Here is a 23,698-nt window from a genome sequence, read left to right as displayed (position 1 = left end):
AAGTTACGGTGGGTAGTACCATTCGCCCTTTCCCTACAGGTGGGTACGTTCAGAAGTTACAGTGGGTAGTACCATTCGCCCTTTCCCTACAGGTGGGTACGTTCAGACGTTACGGTGGGTAGTACCATTCGCCCTTTCCCTACAGGTGGGTACGTTCAGAAGTTACAGTGGGTAGTACCATTCGCCCTTTCCCTACAGGTGGGTACGTTCAGAAGTTACGGTGGGTAGTACCATTCGCCCTTTCCCTACAGGTGGGTACGTTCAGAAGTTACAGTGGGTAGTACCATTCGCCCTTTCCCTACAGGTGGGTACGTTCAGAAGTTACGGTGGGTAGTACCATTCGCCCTTTCCCTACAGGTGGGTACGTTCAGAAGTTACAGTGGGTAGTACCATTCGCCCTTTCCCTACAGGTGGGTACGTTCAGAAGTTACAGTGGGTAGTACCATTCGCCCTTTCCCTACAGGTGGGTACGTTCAGAAGTTACAGTGGGTAGTACCATTCGCCCTTTCCCTACAGGTGGGTACGTTCAGAAGTTACAGTGGGTAGTACCATTCGCCCTTTCCCTACAGGTGGGTACGTTCAGAAGTTACAGTGGGTAGTACCATTCGCCCTTTCCCTACAGGTGGGTACGTTCAGAAGTTACAGTGGGTAGTACCATTCGCCCTTTCCCTACAGGTGGGTACGTTCAGAAGTTACAGTGGGTAGTACCATTCGCCCTTTCCCTACAGGTGGGTACGTTCAGAAGTTACAGTGGGTAGTACCATTCGCCCTTTCCCTACAGGTGGGTACGTTCAGAAGTTACAGTGGGTAGTACCATTCGCCCTTTCCCTACAGGTGGGTACGTTCAGAAGTTACAGTGGGTAGTACCATTCGCCCTTTCCCTACAGGTGGGTACGTTCAGAAGTTACAGTGGGTAGTACCATTCGCCCTTTCCCTACAGGTGGGTACGTTCAGAAGTTACAGTGGGTAGTACCATTCGCCCTTTCCCTACAGGTGGGTACGTTCAGAAGTTACAGTGGGTAGTACCATTCGCCCTTTCCCTACAGGTGGGTACGTTCAGAAGTTACAGTGGGTAGTACCATTCGCCCTTTCCCTACAGGTGGGTACGTTCAGAAGTTACAGTGGGTAGTACCATTCGCCCTTTCCCTACAGGTGGGTACGTTCAGAAGTTACAGTGGGTAGTACCATTCGCCCTTTCCCTACAGGTGGGTACGTTCAGAAGTTACGGTGGGTAGTACCATTCGCCCTTTCCCTACAGGTGGGTACGTTCAGAAGTTACAGTGGGTAGTACCATTCGCCCTTTCCCTACAGGTGAGTACGTTCAGAAGTTACAGTGGGTAGTACCATTCGCCCTTTCCCTACAGGTGGGTACGTTCAGACGTTACAGTGGGTAGTACCATTCGCCCTTTCCCTACAGGTGGGTACGTTCAGAAGTTACAGTGGGTAGTACCATTCGCCCTTTCCCTACAGGTGGGTACGTTCAGAAGTTACAGTGGGTAGTACCATTCGCCCTTTCCCTACAGGTGGGTACGTTCAGACGTTACAGTGGGTAGTACCATTCGCCCTTTCCCTACAGGTGGGTACGTTCAGAAGTTACAGTGGGTAGTACCATTCGCCCTTTCCCTACAGGTGGGTACGTTCAGAAGTTACAGTGGGTAGTACCATTCGCCCTTTCCCTACAGGTGGGTACGTTCAGACGTTACAGTGGGTAGAACCATTCGCCCTTTCCCTACAGGTGGGTACGTTCAGACGTTACAGTGGGTAGTACCATTCGCCCTTTCCCTACAGGTGGGTACGTTCAGAAGTTACAGTGGGTAGTACCATTCGCCCTTTCCCTACAGGTGGGTACGTTCAGAAGTTACAGTGGGTAGTACCATTCGCCCTTTCCCTACAGGTGGGTACGTTCAGAAGTTACAGTGGGTAGTACCATTCGCCCTTTCCCTACAGGTGGGTACGTTCAGAAGTTACAGTGGGTAGTACCATTCGCCCTTTCCCTACAGGTGGGTACGTTCAGAAGTTACGGTGGATAGTACCATTCGCCCTTTCCCTACAGGTGGGTACGTTCAGAAGTTACAGTGGGTAGTACCATTCGCCCTTTCCCTACAGGTGGGTACGTTCAGAAGTTACAGTGGGTAGTACCATTCGCCCTTTCCCTACAGGTGGGTACGTTCAGAAGTTACAGTGGGTAGTACCATTCGCCCTTTCCCTACAGGTGGGTACGTTCAGAAGTTACAGTGGGTAGTACCATTCGCCCTTTCCCTACAGGTGGGTACGTTCAGACGTTACAGTGGGTAGTACCATTCGCCCTTTCCCTACAGGTGAGTACGTTCAGAAGTTACAGTGGGTAGTACCATTCGCCCTTTCCCTACAGGTGGGTACGTTCAGAAGTTACAGTGGGTAGTACCATTCGCCCTTTCCCTACAGGTGGGTACGTTCAGAAGTTACAGTGGGTAGTACCATTCGCCCTTTCCCTACAGGTGGGTACGTTCAGAAGTTACAGTGGGTAGTACCATTCGCCCTTTCCCTACAGGTGGGTACGTTCAGAAGTTACGGTGGATAGTACCATTCGCCCTTTCCCTACAGGTGGGTACGTTCAGACGTTACAGTGGGTAGTACCATTCGCCCTTTCCCTACAAGTGGGTACGTTCAGAAGTTACAGTGGGTAGTACCATTCGCCCTTTCCCTACAGGTGGGTACGTTCAGACGTTACAGTGGGTAGTACCATTCGCCCTTTCCCTACAGGTGGGTACGTTCAGAAGTTACAGTGGGTAGTACCATTCGCCCTTTCCCTACAAGTGGGTACGTTCAGAAGTTACAGTGGGTAGTACCATTCGCCCTTTCCCTACAGGTGGGTACGTTCAGAAGTTACAGTGGGTAGTACCATTCGCCCTTTCCCTACAGGTGGGTACGTTCAGAAGTTACAGTGGGTAGTACCATTCGCCCTTTCCCTACAGGTGGGTACGTTCAGAAGTTACAGTGGGTAGTACCATTCGCCCTTTCCCTACAGGTGGGTACGTTCAGAAGTTACAGTGGGTAGTACCATTCGCCCTTTCCCTACAGGTGGGTACGTTCAGAAGTTACAGTGGGTAGTACCATTCGCCCTTTCCCTACAGGTGGGTACGTTCAGACGTTACAGTGGGTAGTACCATTCGCCCTTTCCCTACAGGTGGGTACGTTCAGAAGTTACAGTGGGTAGTACCATTCGCCCTTTCCCTACAGGTGGGTACGTTCAGAAGTTACAGTGGGTAGTACCATTCGCCCTTTCCCTACAGGTGGGTACGTTCAGAAGTTACAGTGGGTAGTACCATTCGCCCTTTCCCTACAGGTGGGTACGTTCAGAAGTTACAGTGGGTAGTACCATTCGCCCTTTCCCTACAGGTGGGTACGTTCAGAAGTTACAGTGGGTAGTACCATTCGCCCTTTCCCTACAGGTGGGTACGTTCAGACGTTACGGTGGGTAGAACCATTCGCCCTTTCCCTACAGGTGGGTACGTTCAGAAGTTACGGTGGGTAGTACCATTCGCCCTTTCCCTACAGGTGGGTACGTTCAGAAGTTACAGTGGGTAGTACCATTCGCCCTTTCCCTACAGGTGGGTACGTTCAGACGTTACGGTGGGTAGAACCAGTCGTACTCAGCTACCAACCCTCTCATGGGCAGCAGAAGACCAAGAACAGTTTTGTTTTTGTGCACTCAATTCTTAATATATACAGGATTAAGTAAACACATAAGACTTACTTTGTCCAAACGCATTTTTATTCCCAAATGAGAAACTGTTGCTGGCAGGAGTTGCACCGAACAGGCCAGTAGACGCACTGGATGTTGCTGTGGCAGCTCCAAATAAGCCTGTTGCTGTGGCCGCTGCTACTGGATTCTGAGGGCCCTTCCTGTTTGCTTGATAATCTTCCAAGCGCAGCTCCTAGAAGGAAGGAGTCATCTGTAGGAGTAAGTGGGGTGACCATGGCAGACCAAAACAACATTCCCTCCCTGCCAGAAAACAGCCCACGCATGCACTACTACACACACGGGAAAGCAGCCCGGACACTACCCTTAGTGCTGCCGCTGGGTGCTCACGTCATGAAATGTGCCATGCCCGTTTTGTAACAGATTGTGCTCCGCCTTCTCCAAAAATGGCACTGTAGGACCGGCCAGCAGCAGCTCCCCAGGTGGCAAAACACAACAGAGGGTGGAACCCGGGGCTGCCACTGCATGCTGCAGGCCAGGACACCCAGGTGACATACAGCTTCCTGCGACCAGAACCTTGCTGAACGTTTGGGCCCAGTAAGCCGGATAAGCACTATTGGATGTAATGGTCAGTGTGAGGCTCGAGTAGACGTGAGGGTAGCAGAACATGTATACGCTGGCAAACGGTAGCAGCTGCAGCCGATTACACCCTCACCATGAAGGGGCCCCAGTCTCCACTGTGGTGCCCCCTGACCCCAGCATTTTTTTTTTTTTATTTACAGTGTACCACACCATAACAAAGTCTCGAATTGGCTTTGATATTTATATTCTAGACCACAGGTTCTCAAACTCGGTCCTCATTACCCCACACGGTGCATGTTTTGCAGGTAACCCAGCAGGTGCACAGGTGTATTAATTACTCACTGACAGGTTTTAAAGGGTCCACAGATGGAGTTAATTATTTCACTTGTGATTCTGTGAGGAGACCTGGAAAACATGTCCTGTGTGGGGGGTAATGAGGACCGAGTTTGAGAACCTGTGTTCTAGACACAATCAATTTAAAAAAACCACTTGGTCAGGTGTGGTAAAAGGGAATGTCTCCAGAAATACCCTCTCTTTATCCCTTATGTGGCATAATATGAAACGCTGGGCACTACTGTGTGGCATATTTTTATTGTGATTTTATGTAGACACTTCAGGACAAGTGGCGTCTAAAATTTTGCCCTTAAAAAATGATGCCCTCCTCGGCAATCAGCACTACAGCGGACACTATACACCCCTCACCTGGCCTCCAGTATGCAGCCCACCCAGCCACACCCCACATAGGAAGGCAGCATGTCCAGTCATTACACCCCCTCACAACCTCTGCCAGCAAGCAGGATGCCCACTAAATACTCCACACCCCCAAACTGGAAAGCCCAGTCACTACACCACCCCCTCCCAGTCACCCACCTCCAGCGACTTGCTCTCGTACTCCTTCATTGCAGTTATACACTGGTGTTTGGTGCTGATATTGGTGGTAACGCCTCCCTTCGCCATGGTGTCTGTTCCCGCAGGTGCCTGTAACACAAACAAGTCATAAGGTATTCCATCTACAGCACCGCTGAGCACACCTGGGTAATGCGGGAAGAACCCACCCCTTCCCCAGAATACATTATCCTCCTTGCTGGGCGCCCAACACTGCACCGGTCCCAGCATCCTAGACCCCGCCAGCTGGTAACACTGCACCGGTCCCAGCAGCCTAGACCCGCCAGCTGGTAACACTGCACCGGTCCCAGCATCCTAGACCCCACCAGCTGGTAACACTGCACCGGTCCCAGCAGCCTAGACCCCACCAGCTGGTAACACTGCACCGGTCCCAGCAGCCTAGACCCGCCAGCTGGTAACACTGCACCGGTCCCAGCATCCTAGACCCCGCCAGCTGGTAACACTGCACCGGTCCCAGCATCCTAGACCCCGCCAGCTGGTAACACTGCACCGGTCCCAGCATCCTAGACCCCGCCAGCTGGTAACACTGCACCGGTCCCAGCATCCTAGACCCCGCCAGCTGGTAACACTGCACCGGTCCCAGCATCCTAGACCCCGCCAGCTGGTAACACTGCACCGGTCCCAGCATCCTAGACCCCGCCAGCTGGTAACACTGCACCGGTCCCAGCATCCTAGACCCCGCCAGCTGGTAACACTGCACCGGTCCCAGCATCCTAGACCCCGCCAGCTGGTAACACTGCACCGGTCCCAGCATCCTAGACCCCGCCAGCTGGTAACACTGCACCGGTCCCAGCATCCTAGACCCCGCCAGCTGGTAACACTGCACCGGTCCCAGCATCCTAGACCCCGCCAGCTGGTAACACTGCACCGGTCCCAGCATCCTAGACCCCGCCAGCTGGTAACACTGCACCGGTCCCAGCATCCTAGACCCCGCCAGCTGGTAACACTGCACCGGTCCCAGCATCCTAGACCCCGCCAGCTGGTAACACTGCACCGGTCCCAGCATCCTAGACCCCGCCAGCTGGTAACACTGCACCGGTCCCAGCATCCTAGACCCCGCCAGCTGGTAACACTGCACCGGTCCCAGCATCCTAGACCCCGCCAGCTGGTAACACTGCACCGGTCCCAGCAGCCTAGACCCCGCCAACTGGTAACAATGCACCGGTCCCAGCATCCTAGACCCCGCCAGCTGGTAACACTGCACCGGTCCCAGCATCCTAGACCCCGCCAGCTGGTAACACTGCACCGGTCCCAGCAGCCTAGACCCCGCCAGCTGGTAACACTGCACCGGTCCCAGCAGCCTAGACCCCGCCAGCTGGTAACACTGCACCGGTCCCAGCAGCCTAGACCCCGCCAGCTGGTAACATTGCACCGGTCCAGCATCCTATACCCCGCCAGCTGGTAACACTGCACCGGTCCCAGCAGCCTAGACCCCGCCAGCTGGTAACACTGCACCGGTCCCAGCATCCTAGACCCCGAAAGCTGGTAACACTGCACCGGTCCCAGCAGCCTAGACCCCGAAAGCTGGTAACACTGCACCGGTCCCAGCAGCCTAGACCCCGCCAGCTGGTAACACTGCACCGTTCCCAGCAGCCTAGACCCCGCCAGCTGGTAACACTGCACCGTTCCCAGCAGCCTAGACCCCGCCAGCTGGTAACACTGCACCGGTCCCAGCATCCTATACCCCACCAGCTGGTAACACTGCATGCACCCTACTCACATTGAACTTGATTGTTGTCCCAGATGGTGCTGCAGAGAATGTGGAAGCTCCAAACAGGGCGCTTGATGTTCCACCGAAGGGATTGGTGGTGGTATTTGTGGTTCCAAATAGGCCGCCACTGTTCGTACTTGCCCCAAAGCCTGCTAACAGAAGAAATGCAGAGAGAGGGTAAGCAGGAGGAAAATACTCCAAGTCCACATCTGTACACATCGTACCGGAATGCATAGAGATGATGAAGCGGTGCCGTAACATGACGCGAGCGTTATCAGATATACTGTCCAACCTCAGTCACTTCCAAAGCCAAACTTATCTACGCTCAATAGAACCCGGATCAGGTTCCAGCTTTAAAAGACTGGGCAAATTCCTGGCAGCATGTGTGAAAGGAGTATCAGGAGGAAGGATTAACAACAAGGGGGGGATTGGGGGCTGGATTGGTTGTTAGAACAAAGTAATTTAGGCAGTTCCACTAATCTATACAGGAGTGCACCAGCACATAGACCTTTGGCAGGGGCGGTAGATAAGACAAAGGTACAAGAGCCCTCATCACTCATGTATACACGGGTATATATGGAAAGCACCAGCGTATCTGCACGCAGAACCATTCACTTACTGCTGAAGGTGGATGGTTTAGTCTGCCCAAATGCATTGTTCTGGGATGAGAAGAGACTCCCTCCAGTGTTCGCAGCCCCAAACAATGAGTTTGTCGTACCAGTCGAGGCCCCAAAGCCAAAGCCAGTGCTCGCGGAGGAGGCTGCCGGCTGGCTGAACGTACTGGTCCCGAACAGTCCACCTGCAGAGAATGAGAAGACAAATTAGACTGCAGCAGTGGGACCACGGTCCTGTACAGCAAGGAGCCTAATGAGGGTCACAAAGTGACCGGCACTACTCATACCTGGCTTAGTCTGCGTATTCCCAAACAGGCCAGTGCTGTTCGTGTTCGTGCCAAATGCAGACGTCCCGAAACCAGTAGCAGGTGTAGTGCCGAAGCCAGAAGCTGTAACCAGGACAAGAGGAGTCAGCCACAGTTCTGATAATCCCAACATAATACAGCTGTACAATTATCCTAACCACCTGACATAGGGCAGGACTACCTAACACAGGAGCAGCCCGCACATATACACTCAGACCATGACTCCGGAACCCACAAAGATTAACAGACTAAAAGCACCAAGGTTATGTGTTTATTAGGTAGAGAGCATACCATCTAACAGGGGCTCAAGCGCCTACAGCCCCGCACCTACCAGGGAGAGCTCGGCGCCTACAGCCCCGCACCTACCAGGGAGAGCTCGGCGCCTACAGCCCCGCACCTACCAGGGAGAGCTCGGCGCCTACAGCCCCGCACCTACCAGGGAGAGCTCGGCGCCTACAGCCCCGCACCTACCAGGGAGAGCTCGGCGCCTACAGCCCCGCACCTACCAGGGAGAGCTCGGCGCCTACAGCCCCGCACCTACCAGGGAGAGCTCAGCGCCTACAGCCCCGCACCTACCAGGGAGAGCTCAGCGCCTACAGTCCCGCACATACCTGCTGCACACTCAAGGAGACTAAAGGTGCACACACACTAGGCGATATTGTAAACAATATCACTAATTTTTACCCTCCTAAGCGATATCATTTACAATGTCGCCCAGTGTGTATGCTCCAGCAGATGCCCAGCAACCCCCGATGTCGGCTGTACATGCAGCTTAGTCTGACAATATCGTCAGAAGCTGCATGTTTGGGTCGGCCACATAATGATATTGCACAGTGTGTATGCACTACATTAGCCGGCCGGGATGGGGGTGGACGACACTATGCGATATTGCTCACGGAACGTATCACTTAGTGTGTACCCCCTTAATGCCAGTGTGAGAACAGCGACAGGCAATACCCACCTCAGCACTACTAGACGCTCGGGGGTAAATATTTACTAAAGTGCGGGTTTACAGGAGTGGAGATGTCACCCATAGCATTCTACTTATTTATCTAGCACCTCCTAGAAGATCATAGCTAGCATCTGATTAGTAAATATGCATAATACACTTAGTAGCTGGATCACTGGGTACAAATGTGCGCATTTGATGAAAGTCGCCAGTGAATTTTTCAGCAGGAAGTCCCCCACCCCCCCTATATACTGGGGCACATCCCAACGCCCTGCCCGCAATCTAGCGGGAACACTAGATCATATCTAAGATTGTCCAGCGCTACACAATCTGTGGATTCCTATAAATAACCAGAGATGAAGGACAGTACACAAGGGAACATGGTATCAGTTACACTACATACAAGCCTGGGACTCCGCACTGTGCGCTACTGATGGTCCGGGGTAAGGGAACATGGTATCAGTTACACTACATACAAGCCTGGGGCTCCGCACTGTGCGTTACTGATGGTCAGGGGTAAGGGAACACGGTATCAGTTACACTACATACAAGCCTGGGGCTCCGCATTGTGCGTTACTGATGGTCAGGGGTAAGGGAACACGGTATCAGTTACACTACATACAAGCCTGGGGCTCCGCACTGTGCGTTACTGATGGTCAGGGGTAAGGGAACACGGTATCAGTTACAATACATACAAGCCTGGGGCTCCGCACTGTGCGTTACTGATGGTCAGGGGTAAGGGAACACGGTATCAGTTACAATACATACAAGCCTGGGGCTCCGCACTGTGCGCTACTGATGGTCAGGGGTAAGGGAACACGGTATCAGTTACAATACATACAAGCCTGGGGCACCGCACTGTGCGTTACTGATGGTCAGGGGTAAGGGAACACGGTATCAGTTACACTACATACAAGCCTGGGGCTCCGCACTGTGCGTTACTGATGGTCAGGGGTAAGGGAACACAGTATCAGTTACAATACATACAAGCCTGGGGCCCCGCACTGTGCGCTACTGATGGTCCGGGGTAAGGGAACATGGTATCAGTTACACTACATACAAGCCTGGGGCTCCGCACTGTGCGTTACTGATGGTCAGGGGTAAGGGAACACAGTATCAGTTACAATACATACAAGCCTGGGGCCCCGCACTGTGCGCTACTGATGGTCAGGGGTAAGGGAACACGGTATCAGTTACACTACATACAAGCCTGGGGCTCCGCACTGTGCGTTACTGATGGTCAGGGGTAAGGGAACACAGTATCAGTTACAATACATACAAGCCTGGGGCCCCGCACTGTGCGCTACTGATGGTCCGGGGTAAGGGAACATGGTATCAGTTACACTACATACAAGCCTGGGGCTCCGCACTGTGCGTTACTGATGGTCAGGGGTAAGGGAACATGGTATCAGTTACACTACATACAAGCCTGGGGCTCCGCATTGTGCGTTACTGATGGTCAGGGAACACGGTATCCGTTACAATACATACAAGCCTGGGGCCCCGCACTGTGCGCTACTGATGGTCCGGGGTAAGGGAACATGGTATCAGTTACACTACATACAAGCCTGGGGCTCCGCACTGTGCGTTACTGATGGTCAGGGGTAAGGGAACATGGTATCAGTTACACTACATACAAGCCTGGGGCTCCGCATTGTGCGTTACTGATGGTCAGGGAACACGGTATCCGTTACAATACATACAAGCCTGGGGCCCCGCACTGTGCGCTACTGATAGTCAGGGGTAAGGGAACACGGTATCAGTTACACTACATACAAGCCTGGGGCTCCGCACTGTGCGTTACTGATGGTCAGGGGTAAGGGAACACAGTATCAGTTACAATACATACAAGCCTGGGGCCCCGCACTGTGCGCTACTGATGGTCAGGGGTAAGGGAACATGGTATCAGTTACACTACATACAAGCCTGGGACACCGCACTGTGCGCTACTGATGGTCAGGGGTAAGGGAACACGGTATCGGTTACACTACATACAAGCCTGGGGCGCCGCACTGTGCGCTACTGATGGTCAGGGGTAAGGGAACACGGTATCAGTTACACTACATACAAGCCTGGGGCTCCGCACTGTGCGTTACTGATGGTCAGGGGTAAGGGAACATGGTATCAGTTACACTACATACAAGCCTGGGGCTCCGCACTGTGCACTACTGATGGTCAGGGGTAAGGGAACACGGTATCAGTTACACTACATACAAGCCTGGGGCTCCGCAGTGTGCGTTACTGATGGTCAGGGGTAAGGGAACACGGTATCAGTTACACTACATACAAGCCTGGGGCTCTGCACTGTGCGTTACTGATGGTCAGGGGTAAGGGAACATGGTATCAGTTACACTACATACAAGCCTGGGGCTCCGCACTGTGCGCTACTGATAGTCAGGGGTAAAGGAACACGGTATCAGTTACACTACATACAAGCCTGGGGCTCCGCACTGTGCGTTACTGATGGTCAGGGGTAAGGGAACACAGTATCAGTTACAATACATACAAGCCTGGGGCCCCGCACTGTGCGCTACTGATGGTCAGGGGTATCAGTTACACTACATACAAGCCTGGGACACCGCACTGTGCGCTACTGATGGTCAGGGGTAAGGGAACACGGTATCAGTTACACTACATACAAGCCTGGGGCGCCGCACTGTGCGCTACTGATGGTCAGGGGTAAGGGAACACGGTATCAGTTACACTACATACAAGCCTGGGGCTCTGCACTGTGCGTTACTGATGGTCAGGGGTAAGGGAACATGGTATCAGTTACACTACATACAAGCCTGGGGCTCCACACTGTGCACTACTGATTGTCAGGGGTAAGGGAACATGGTATCAGTTACACTACATACAAGCCTGGGGCACCGCACTGTGCGTTACTGATGGTCAGGGGTAAGGGAACACGGTATCAGTTACACTAAATACAAGCCTGGGGCTCCGCACTGTGCGCTACTGATGGTCAGGGGTAAGGGAACATGGTATCAGTTACACTACATACAAGCCTAGGGAGCCGCACTGTGCGCTACTGATGGTCAGGGGTAACGGACGCAATGCTGACCACTTCCACTACCATGGCACTTACTCTGCCCAAAGGTTGAAGTGGCTCCAAACGCTCCAGTGCTTCCTCCAAAAGGACTCACAAATGACTTGTTGAACATTTTTACGATTTACAATTCAACTACGGAAATAAAAGTATAAAAGGAAAAAAGTCAACATTTAATCATACACCCACCCCGCATTAATGTGACAATTTCACTAAATATATTTACCTGCAGCAATTTTTTATTTATTTTTTTATTAAAAAGGGGCAACTTTGCCGCAAACCCCACACGAAACTAAAAATTATAAATGGAGAATGCGCTGGTGCATAAATGGACTAGACCGCAACCAACTAAATATTAGATGGAGACTGCGCGGCCGCTTATTTACTTCCCTGAGTGTTAAACCTAAAAAAATACAAAGCTGTTATTAGCAAGACAAGGGGAGTTTTATTATTACACCGCTGCCCCTTATATCTATCAGGCTTATACACTCCGGGAAAAGCGCCTCCTTAGTAAATAAACCCCTGTGATACCAACTATAGAGAGTATATAGACCCCGCTCCTGCTCCCCAGCAGCCCATTGGTTACACACACGGCCTGCAGTTACACATGTTATATGTGCATTAGTGACACACGTCTGAGCAGTTAGATACACACAGGCTGGCAGTTACACACGTTATATGTGCATTAGTGACACACGTATGAGCAGTTCGATACACACGTTACATGAAGTTAGATATACACACACAGGCTAGCAGCTACATACACACAGGCTAGCAGTTACATACACACCGGCAGTTTTGCACGTTTTATGAGCAATTAGATACACACCGACAGTTTCACATGTTATATGAGCAGTTAGATACACTTTCTACAGTATGGAGTTTGTGACACACACACGGGCCGGCAGTTAGATACACACATTATACAGTATGGAGTTAGTGACACACACAGGCCGGCAGTTAGATACACACGTTATACAGTATGGAGTTAGTGACACACACAGGCCGGCAGTTAGATACACACGTTATACAGTATGGAGTTAGTGACACACACGGGCCGGCAGTTAGATACACACATTATACAGTATGGAGTTAGTGACACACACAGGCCGGCAGTTAGATACACACGTTATACAGTATGGAGTTAGTGACACACACGGGCCGGCAGTTAGATACACACATTATACAGTATTGAGTTAGTGACACACACAGGCCGGCAGTTAGATACACACGTTATACAGTATGCAGTTAGTGACACACGGGCCGGCAGTTAGATACACACGTTATACAGTATGCAGTTAGTGACACACACACGGGCCGGCAGTTAGATACACACGTTATACAGTATGCAGTTAGTGACACACACACGGGCCGGCAGTTAGATACACACGTTATACAGTATGGAGTTAGTGACAAACACGGGCCGGCAGTTACACACGTTATATGAGCAGTTAGATATACACACATAGGCTGGCAGTTAAACACGTTATCTGAGCAGTTAGCTACACACCGGCAGTTACACACGTTATATGAGCAGTTAGACATACACCGGTGTATGAAGTTAGTGACACACACGGGCCACACACATTATACAGTATGGAGTTAGTGACACACACACGGGCCGGCAGTTACACACGTTATATGAGCAGTTAGACATACACCAGTGTATGAAGTTAGTGACACACACGGGCCACACACATTATACAGTATGGAGTTAGTGACACACACACGGGCCGGCAGTTAGATACACACGTTATACAGTATGGAGTTAGTGACACACACAGGCTGGCAGTTACACACGTTATATGAGCAGTTAGACATACACGGTGTATGAAGTTAGTGACACACACGGGCCGGCGGTTAGATACACACATTATAGAGTATGGAGTTAGTGACACACACGGGCCGGCGGTTAGATACACACATTATAGAGTATGGAGTTAGTGACACACACGGGCCGGCGGTTAGATACACACATTATAGAGTATGGAGTTAGTGACACACACGGGCCGGCGGTTAGATACACACATTATAGAGTATGGAGTTAGTGACACACACGGGCCGGCGGTTAGATACACACATTATAGAGTATGGAGTTAGTGACACACACGGGCCGGCGGTTAGATACACACATTATAGAGTATGGAGTTAGTGACACACACGGGCCGGCGGTTAGATACACACATTATAGAGTATGGAGTTAGTGACACACACGGGCCGGCAGTTAGATACACACGTTACATATGAGCTGCCAGTTCCACATTACATACCAGCCGGGATGCCAGGTGTCACCGCCGTCGCTATGGAGACCCCGCACAGGCCCGGGCTGCTCTCTCACCGGGTACCGCGATCTTGGTAGGCCGCAGGCGGTACAGCAAACTGCGTCATCAATCAAAATGGCGACTGTGACATAACTAGCTCCTCCTATGAAACGGGGAGAGCACCTCTGATAGATCGAGCGCCCTGTCAATCAAACAGTGGGCGGGGCGCCGCGCTTTCCAGCTGACGAAAACCTTTAGTGGGCAGGTCCCTCGCCTGCTATTGGCTCCCGCCATAATGTGTACGTATGAGCAGAATGACGTCACCTGCCAATTGCGCTCTGGCAGTGAGCGGTCGCCTAGCAACGGCAGCGAGGCGCGTAGTCTGATCACGTGACAACAGAGCAACTACGTCACTCCTCCGATGTCACATCCGGGTCCTGTCTAAGAAGGGAAAATAGACTCGACCGGCGCAGTATCCGAATATAAACTGGCATGAGGCTACGCGAGCGGAGCTAGCGTCATGACGTCACGGTGAGCGCGTAGTACGTGCCGCAACTTCCGGTAGGTAGCGGAAGTGTATCTTAGCAGCAGGATGAGCGGGACGGAGCTGTCCCAGGCCGCGTCTCTGGCACCGGGCCCCCCCGCCCAGCCCGGGCCCGCCACCGAGAACAAGCCCAGCCCGGCTAACATCCCCAAGCCCGGGCCCACGTCAGGTGCAGCTGCTGCCGGTCTGCCGGGGAGAGAGCTGGGGGAGCGGAGAGCGAGCGGTGAGTGCTGCCCGGGGGATACTGGCCGGTCATGTGCGATCTACTGCCCCTCTCCCAGTGCCCTGATAATCCCCATCCTGCCCCTCTCCCAGTGCCCTGATATCCCCCTCCTGCCCCTCTCCCAGTGCCCTGATATCCCCCTCCTGCCCCTCTCCCAGTGCCCTGATATCCCCCTCCTGCCCCTCTCCCAGTGCCTCTGTTATACCCCTCCTGCCCCTCTCCCAGTGCCCTGATATCCCCCTCCTGCCCCTCTCCCAGTGCCCTGATATCCCCCTCCTGCCCCTCTCCCAGTGCCTCTGTTATACCCCTCCTGCCCCTCTCCCAGTGCCCTGATATCCCCCTCCTGCCCCTCTCCCAGTGCCCTGATATCCCCCTCCTGCCCCTCTCCCAGTGCCCTGATATGCCCATCCTGCCCCTCTCCCAGTGCCCTGATATCCCCCTCCTGCCCCTCTCCCAGTGCCCTGATATCCCCCTCCTGCCCCTCTCCCAGTACCCTGATATCCCCCTCCTGCCCCTCTCCCAGTGCCCTGATATCCCCATCCTGCCCCTCTCCCAGTGCCCTGATATCCCCCTCCTGCCCCTCTCCCAGTACCCTGATATCCCCCTCCTGCCCCTCTCCCAGTACCCTGATATCCCCCTCCTGCCCCTCTCCCAGTGCCCTGATATCCCCCTCCTGCCCCTCTCCCAGTGCCCTGATATCCCCCTCCTGCCCCTCTCCCAGTGCCCTGATATCCCCATCCTGCCCCTCTCCCAGTGCCCTGATATCCCCATCCTGCCCCTCTCCCAGTGCCCTGATATCCCCATCCTGCCCCTCTCCCAGTGCCCTGATATCCCCATCCTGCCCCTCTCCCAGTGCCCTGATATCCCCCTCCTGCCCCTCTCCCAGTGCCCTGATATCCCCCTCCTGCCCCTCTCCCAGTGCCCTGATATCCCCCTCCTGCCCCTCTCCCAGTGCCCTGATATCCCCATCCTGCCCCTCTCCCAGTGCCCTGATATCCCCATCCTGCCCCTCTCCCAGTGCCCTGATATCCCCATCCTGCCCCTCTCCCAGTGCCCTGATATCCCCATCCTGCCCCTCTCCCAGTGCCCTGATATCCCCATCCTGCCCCTCTCCCAGTGCCCTGATATCCCCATCCTGCCCCTCTCCCAGTGCCCTGATATCCCCATCCTGCCCCTCTCCCAGTGCCCTGATATCCCCATCCTGCCCCTCTCCCAGTGCCCTGATATCCCCATCCTGCCCCTCTCCCAGTGCCCTGATATCCCCATCCTGCCCCTCTCCCAGTGCCCTGATATCCCCATTTTGCCCCTCTCCCAGTGCCCTGATATCCCCATCCTGCCCCTCTCCCAGTGCCCTGATATCCCCATCCTGCCCCTCTCCCAGTGCCTCTGTTATCCCCCCTGCCCCTCTCCCAGTGCCTCTGTTATCCCCCCTCTGCCCCTCTCCCAGTGCCCTGATATCCCCCCTCTGCCCCTCTCCCAGTGCCCTGATATCCCCCTCCTGCCCCTCTCCCAGTGCCCTGATATCTCCCTCCTGCCCCTCTCCCAGTGCCCTGATATCTCCCTCCTGCCCCTCTCCCAGTGCCCTGATATCTCCCTCCTGCCCCTCTCCCAGTGCCCTGATATCTCCCTCCTGCCCCTCTCCCAGTGCCCTGATATCTCCCTCCTGCCCCTCTCCCAGTGCCCTGATATCTCCCTCCTGCCCCTCTCCCAGTGCCCTGATATCTCCCTCCTGCCCCTCTCCCAGTGCCCTGATATCCCCCTCCTGCCCCTCTCCCAGTGCCCTGATATCCCTCTCCCAGTGCCCTGATATCCCCCTCCTGTCCCTCTCCCAGTGCCCTGATATCGCCCTCCTGCCCCTCTCCCAGTGCCCTGATATCGCCCTCCTGCCCCTCTCCCAGTGCCCTGATATCGCCCTCCTGCCCCTCTCCCAGTGCCCTGATATCCCCCTCCTGCCCCTCCCAGTGCCCTGATATCCCCCTCCTGCCCCTCCCAGTGCCCTGATATCCCCCTCCTGCCCCTCCCAGTGCCCTGATATCCCCCTCCTGCCCCTCCCAGTGCCCTGATATCCCCCTCCTGCCCCTCCCAGTGCCCTGATATCCCCCTCCTGCCCCTCTCCCAGTGCCCTGATATCCCCCTCCTGCCCCTCTCCCAGTGCCTCTGTTATCCCCCCTGCCCCTCTCCCAGTGCCTCTGTTATCCCCCCTGCCCCTCTCCCAGTGCCCTGATATCTACATCCTGCCCCTCTCCCAGTGCCTCTGTTATCCCCCCTGCCCCTCTCCCAGTGCCCTTGATATCCCCCTCCTGCCCCTCTCCCAGTGCCCTTGATATCCCCCTCCTGCCCCTCTCCCAGTGCCCTTGATATCCCCCTCCTGCCCCTCTCCCAGTGCCCTGATATCCCCCTCCTGCCCCTCTCCCAGTGCCCCGATATCCCCCTCCTGCCCCTCTCCCAGTGCCCTTGATATCCCCCTCCTGCCCCTCTCCCAGTGCCCTGATATCCCCATCCTGCCCCTCTCCCAGTGCCTCTGCTATCCCCCCCTGCCCCTCTCCCTCCCAGTGCCTCTGCTATCCCCCCTGCCCCTCTCCCAGTGCCTCTGTTATCCCCCCTGTAGTGTTCATTCTAGCACCCTGCACCTTTCAAAACATGTGCAGTTCCTCTTTCCTGCCTGGGGTGTCGCTCTCTGCTCTGGTGCTTCTGTCACACTCTAGTCTGTTTTTCATGGTGAAAACAGAACAGGGTGTTATGAGAAGCACCAGAGCAGAGAGTGACACCCCAGGCAGGAAAGAGGAACTGCACATTGTTTGAAAGGTGCAGGGTGCTAGAGTGAACACTGCCCCTGCCCCTCTCCCAGTGCCTCTGCTATCCCCCCTGCCCCTCTCCCAGTGCCTCTGCTATCCCCCCTGCCCCTCTCCCAGTGCCTCTGCTATCCCCTCCGCCCTCTCCCAGTGCCTCTGCTATCCCCTCCATCCCTCTCCCAATGCTTCTGCTATCCCCTCTCCCAGTGCCCTGATATCCCCATCCTGCCTCCTTCCTGTGCTCCGCTACTGCCTTCCACCCCTGCTGTTCTGTAATCTCCCACCCCTCTCCCAGTGCCTCTGGTTAGCCCTCACCCGCCCCTCTCTGGGTGCCTCGGTTATGCCTCACCCGCCCCTCTCTGGGTGCCTCGGTTATGCCTCACCCGCCCCTCTCTGGGTGCCTCGGTTATGCCTCACCCGCCCCTCTCTGGGTGCCTCGGTTATGCCTCACCCGCCCCTCTCTGGGTGCCTCGGTTATGCCTCACCCGCCCCTCTCTGGGTGCCTCGGTTATGCCTCACCCGCCCCTCTCTGGGTGCCTCGGTTATGCCTCACCCGCCCCTCTCTGGGTGCCTCGGTTATGCCTCACCCGCCCCTCTCTGGGTGCCTCGGTTATGCCTCACCCGCCCCTCTCTGGGTGCCTCGGTTATGCCTCACCCGCCCCTCTCTGGGTGCCTCGGTTATGCCTCACCCGCCCCTCTCTGGGTGCCTCGGTTATGCCTCACCCGCCCCTCTCTGGGTGCCTCGGTTATGCCTCACCCGCCCCTCTCTGGGTGCCTCGGTTATGCCTCACCCGCCCCTCTCTGGGTGCCTCGGTTATGCCTCACCCGCCCCTCTCTGGGTGCCTCGGTTATGCCTCACCCGCCCCTCTCTGGGTGCCTCGGTTATGCCTCACCCGCCCCTCTCTGGGTGCCTCGGTTATGCCTCACCCGCCCCTCTCTGGGTGCCTCGGTTATGCCTCACCCGCCCCTCTCTGGGTGCCTCGGTTATGCCTCACCCGCCCCTCTCTGGGTGCCTCGGTTATGCCTCACCCGCCCCTCTCTGGGTGCCTCGGTTATGCCTCACCCGCCCCTCTCTGGGTGCCTCGGTTATGCCTCACCCGCCCCTCTCTGGGTGCCTCGGTTATGCCTCACCCGCCCCTCTCTGGGTGCCTCGGTTATGCCTCACCCGCCCCTCTCTGGGTGCCTCGGTTATGCCTCACCCGCCCCTCTCTGGGTGCCTCGGTTATGCCTCACCCGCCCCTCTCTGGGTGCCTCGGTTATGCCTCACCCGCCCCTCTCTGGGTGCCTCGGTTATGCCTCACCCGCCCCTCTCTGGGTGCCTCGGTTATGCCTCACCCGCCCCTCTCTGGGTGCCTCGGTTATGCCTCACCCGCCCCTCTCTGGGTGCCTCGGTTATGCCTCACCCGCCCCTCTCTGGGTGCCTCGGTTATGCCTCACCCGCCCCTCTCTGGGTGCCTCGGTTATGCCTCACCCGCCCCTCTCTGGGTGCCTCGGTTATGCCTCACCCGCCCCTCTCTGGGTGCCTCGGTTATGCCTCACCCGCCCCTCTCTGGGTGCCTCGGTTATGCCTCACCCGCCCCTCTCTGGGTGCCTCGGTTATGCCTCACCCGCCCCTCTCTGGGTGCCTCGGTTATGCCTCACCCGCCCCTCTCTGGGTGCCTCGGTTATGCCTCACCCGCCCCTCTCTGGGTGCCTCGGTTATGCCTCACCCGCCCCTCTCTGGGTGCCTCGGTTATGCCTCACCCGCCCCTCTCTGGGTGCCTCGGTTATGCCTCACCCGCCCCTCTCTGGGTGCCTCGGTTATGCCTCACCCGCCCCTCTCTGGGTGCCTCGGTTATGCCTCACCCGCCCCTCTCCGGGTGCCTCGGTTATGCCTCACCCGCCCCTCTCCGGGTGCCTCGGTTATGCCTCACCCGCCCCTCTCCGGGTGCCTCGGTTATGCCTCACCCGCCCCTCTCCGGGTGCCTCGGTTATGCCTCACCCGCCCCTCTCCGGGTGCCTCGGTTATGCCTCACCCGCCCCTCTCCGGGTGCCTCGGTTATGCCTCACCCGCCCCTCTCCGGGTGCCTCGGTTATGCCTCACCCGCCCCTCTCCGGGTGCCTCGGTTATGCCTCACCCGCCCCTCTCCGGGTGCCTCGGTTATGCCTCACCCGCCCCTCTCCGGGTGCCTCGGTTATGCCTCACCCGCCCCTCTCCGGGTGCCTCGGTTATGCCTCACCCGCCCCTCTCCGGGTGACTCGGTTATGCCTCACCCGCCCCTCTCCGGGTGACTGTTATTTCCCCACCCGCCCCCTGTTGTCTTCTACCAGTGCTCTGTTATCCCACACCACTGCCTCCTACCAGTACCCCATTATCTGCCCCCCTCATAGTGCTCAGTTATCCTATTCCCTGCCAGTGCTCCATTAACCTACCCCACCACCACCATCCCTTTCCAGCACTCCATTTCCCTCCACTACTGCTGTCCCCCCTCCCAGTGCTTCATTATCCTCTCCACCAGCCCCTACCAGTGCTCTGTTATCTCCCCTCCCACCACCACTGTCCCCTCCAAGTTCTGTGGTCGTCCGCCCCCCCCCCCCCACACACACCATTGGCGCACCATCCAGTGCTCCTTTATCCTGTATTGCCAGTATGTATTGTCTCTTTACTGTGTCATTGATTGTCTGAATTCCTTCTGTTTAGTTCCTATCTCTGCTGCGTCAGCTGCAGCCCCTTCTGAAAGCTCCCTCTCCAACGGAGTGTACCTGCCCCCAGGAGTGACGAATGGAGATATAAAGCCGGTCATTTCCTCTACACCGCTGGTGGATTTCCTGATGCAGCTGGAAGATTACACTCCTACTGTAGGTGACGTTTCTGTAATGGCCTCGCTGAGCTCCGGTGTGGGGGGGGGGGGGGGTTGGGTTATCTAGCACCTTCTAGAAGATAATAGCTACAATCTGGTTGCTATAGGGCAACATCTCCACTTTTGTAAACCCGCACTTTAATAAATATAACCCTCAGTGCCTGAAGCACACTTAGTAGCTGGATCACTGGTACAAATGTACGAAGTTGATGAAAGTCCCCAGTGAATTTTTCAGACGGAAGCCCCCTCTCCTGCCAGTCACACCACGTTTACAGGCGCACACCCCAACGCCCTGCCTAGCAATAGCTTAGTTCCAGCATACTATCTTACATCCAGAGTTAGCCCCCTGTCGCCGCTAATCCCGCAGCATGATCGGAATAGTTTCTTCTGGCAGCAATGTTCTAGCTATGTGTAGAAAAAGGTATTCGGAGGACATGGGCTTAAGTGACACCAAACTTTCATGTTCCAACAGATCCCAGATGCTGTCACTGGATATTACCTGAGCCGGGCTGGATTTGAGGCATCAGACCCACGGATGTGAGTGTTGTTGGGGGTGTTGACCTTGTGTTTTGTTATAGCTTTCACCCTGTACTGACTACTACAGTCCCTGAAATATCTTATAAGTGACCGGAGTGCTGCAGTTCCCTGATCATTCTGTGTGACTGCTTTATAATATTCCTTGTGCTTATATAACTGACCCGTTGTCTTTACCCTCCAGTATTCGTCTGATCTCGCTGGCAGCTCAGAAGTTTATCTCTGATATTGCCAATGATGCTCTGCAGCACTGCAAGATGAAAGGCACAGCATCGGGGAGTTCCCGGAGCAAGAGCAAAGTCAGTCTTCCTAGTACTTATATCATGTCATCGCGTGTGTGTATCTATCTTATCGAATACACATGGGTCCACATTTATCTTGACCTTTAATAGGATTAACTGAGACTGGCCAGTCGGACATAATCACCTGCCGTATTCTCTGTATTGTAGTGCAGCTGATAACAATAGATGAAGGGTTTATGCTAATAAATCATGTTGTGCCTAGGCGCAGAAAACTAGGCAAGATAACCGTGGACCCATCTTGTATATCTCTCATCCTGGTATGTGCTCCCAGAGCAAGAGTACAGTGAGTCTTCCTAGTATTTATATATTGTCATGGTATATCTATCACCCTGGTTCTCAGTACTGTAAGATAAAAGGCACAGCCTTTGGGATCTGCAAGAGCAAAGGGTGTTATCAGATCACATGTCCCCAAAAGCAGATTAGGGGGATCTACCTGAGGAGGGGTCAGGTTTGTATGATATTTCTTAAGCTTCCAAGCTCTTTCCTGCACCCTCCTATACCCCTTGTTTCCCTTGTCCCCCCAATCCATTCAGAAGAAAGGTTTCAATGTAAGTATAAAGGGTCCTAAACACTGTTTAGTATTTCTACATATAGGGACTACAGAGTCCAAATCAGTAGAAAACACAGTGCATATTGCACCATATGTAAACACCTTGCAATGCCAATGCGTGGTCCCGCGGGGTCGATATTTACTATATCGGAGGTTCATCCCTCTGGACACAATATAGTCCATATCGGCTGTTGCACGGTGTGTATGCGGCATAAGAATTCTGCAATAGTATTGCCTATGAAGGTATAGGATGTGTTGTTTTTGGAGCACCATGCCTGAAATATACTATGTTACTATTACCGGTAATTGTTCTTGGTGTAGAAGTTACTAGAGGGATGCGATAACTCCTATATCTCGCATACATAGATGAATCTGTCACCGAGCAGCCCCTCTGATTCTCAGAACTGTCTGGGGAATGGCTCCTGTTTATCGTGTTCTGTACGTTGTTGCTGTTGTAGGAAATTCCTGATTTTAATTAGTTTCTGTTCTCCAGGACAAGAAGTATACTTTGACCATGGAAGATCTTGCGCCCGCTCTGGCTGAATATGGCATCAATGTAAAGAAGCCGCATTATTTCACCTAGCGCCGTGTGTGGCAGAGACTGTTGGAGCTGGAATACAGCTGATCTTTTGCCCCAGTGACCTGACTTAATTGAACGCTGACATGTCTGCGTAGGGTCGGCCCTGTACCGAACGATGGAAAAGAGATTATTTGTCCATTGCTACAGTTCGCGGGTCTGTATAACGCGTGTGTGCTGGATTCTGGGACATTTTATCATCTGCTAAATATGTCTGCCCCCAGTGATTGAGCTGACACAATGCGGTCTATTCCCGCTGGCCTGTCTGTGTGTGGAGTAATAGCACCGGCCTCTCCCGGATCAGGATATCATGTAAATAGTGCCACCATTTCTCGCACTTTCTGTACCCTGCAATTCTGTTACTTAGAGCTACTGTGGCGTAAATGGAGAGATTAAGTTCTTCATAACCTTTCCTTTAGTTTCGGGGTTAACCCCTCGTGTGTTTTATGTAAAATAATGTTTTGTGATGTCTGAATGGAGATCTGTCCCATTTATAAATAGCTCTTTATTTTCAAATGTTTGCTTGGTATCTTCTGTATAAGGAACGGCACGGAGCCCCGTAAGCCTCACGCCCAGGTTTGGTTTCCCCAGTCCTAGCCACCTGTAAATTGGGTCTCGTGGTCTTTACAAACTGAGCTGTAGCCCAAGTCTGGGATAGTTTCCAGGACTCCTCTCATAGGATTTTGTCTGGTAAATACGATCTGTGCGCCACCCTCGGAGGTCACTATGCCGCCTCTGCACTTACTGGAGAGTTTTAATGGAGTGCTCACCCACCAGGTGGTCTTCAGCAGTGTAGGACAGGGTGGAGGGTTGGGGTGTATTATGATAGAAGTCACGGACCATCAAGTCATGCGGCAGCAGAAAGTCCACCATATACAGGGCGGAGTGTTCTTCCTTCTAATTGTGGCATTGTATGTATAACGTACTGAAAAATAAATGAAAGAATTGTATTGATTGTATCGTGTGTTTGTCAGAAGCCATGAAGGGGCATCGTTACAGGGATAGTGGGCAAGGGAAGGCAAATTAGGAGGCTTTGAATGGGTCGGACCCAGTGTTTGAGTTGTCCCGATGTTGCCTGGATGAGTATTGGAGTATATATAAATTCATCGGGCGTTTGTGTGTTGTGATATTTGTACAGAATCTGGGGTGTGCTGATGGTGGGAGGGAGATCTAAAGCAGGGGTCAGGGAACTTTTTTACCTTTTACCCCATAACATATTTAGATACGCCGACATTGCCCCCTTGATTTGAAAGGCAGGAAATCCTATTTCTCCTTCA

At 54.2% G+C, this 23,698-nt stretch overlaps 2 protein-coding genes across 5 annotated transcripts in view; one reads left to right on the top strand and one right to left on the bottom strand.

The window, feature by feature from the left end:
• Positions 1 to 14,362, bottom strand: part of NUP98 (nucleoporin 98 and 96 precursor) — a 121,702-nt gene extending 107,340 nt beyond the window's left edge. For 2 of the 4 annotated variants that reach the window (XM_063950852.1, XM_063950856.1), the window contains exons 1-7: positions 14,069 to 14,361; positions 11,838 to 11,933; positions 7,783 to 7,884; positions 7,501 to 7,680; positions 6,891 to 7,033; positions 5,135 to 5,242; positions 3,737 to 3,917 (exon numbers count right to left, since the gene is read on the bottom strand). In XM_063950852.1, coding sequence (XP_063806922.1) covers positions 3,737 to 3,917; positions 5,135 to 5,242; positions 6,891 to 7,033; positions 7,501 to 7,680; positions 7,783 to 7,884; positions 11,838 to 11,913 — 790 coding nt within the window. In that variant the 5' untranslated portion in view covers positions 11,914 to 11,933; positions 14,069 to 14,361. Of the gene's footprint in view, positions 1 to 3,736; positions 3,918 to 5,134; positions 5,243 to 6,890; positions 7,034 to 7,500; positions 7,681 to 7,782; positions 7,885 to 11,837; positions 11,934 to 14,068 lie in introns of all 4 variants that reach the window. The other 2 variants (XM_063950849.1, XM_063950850.1) reach the window with 2 other exon arrangements.
• A 185-nt stretch (positions 14,363 to 14,547) lies between these two features.
• Positions 14,548 to 23,371, top strand: TAF10 (TATA-box binding protein associated factor 10). Its single transcript, XM_063950857.1, has 5 exons — positions 14,548 to 14,826; positions 20,299 to 20,456; positions 20,931 to 20,995; positions 21,177 to 21,291; positions 22,338 to 23,371. Exons 1-5 carry the CDS (start codon positions 14,652 to 14,654, stop codon positions 22,425 to 22,427), a joined length of 603 nt encoding a protein of 200 aa, XP_063806927.1. The 5' UTR covers positions 14,548 to 14,651; the 3' UTR covers positions 22,428 to 23,371.
• The last annotated feature ends 327 nt before the right edge of the window (positions 23,372 to 23,698 follow it).

This window comes from Pseudophryne corroboree, chromosome 2 (genome assembly GCF_028390025.1).
Source record: "Pseudophryne corroboree isolate aPseCor3 chromosome 2, aPseCor3.hap2, whole genome shotgun sequence".
NCBI classification, from domain to species: Eukaryota; Metazoa; Chordata; class Amphibia; order Anura; family Myobatrachidae; genus Pseudophryne; species Pseudophryne corroboree.
This window is presented reverse-complemented; position numbering and strand designations above follow the sequence as displayed.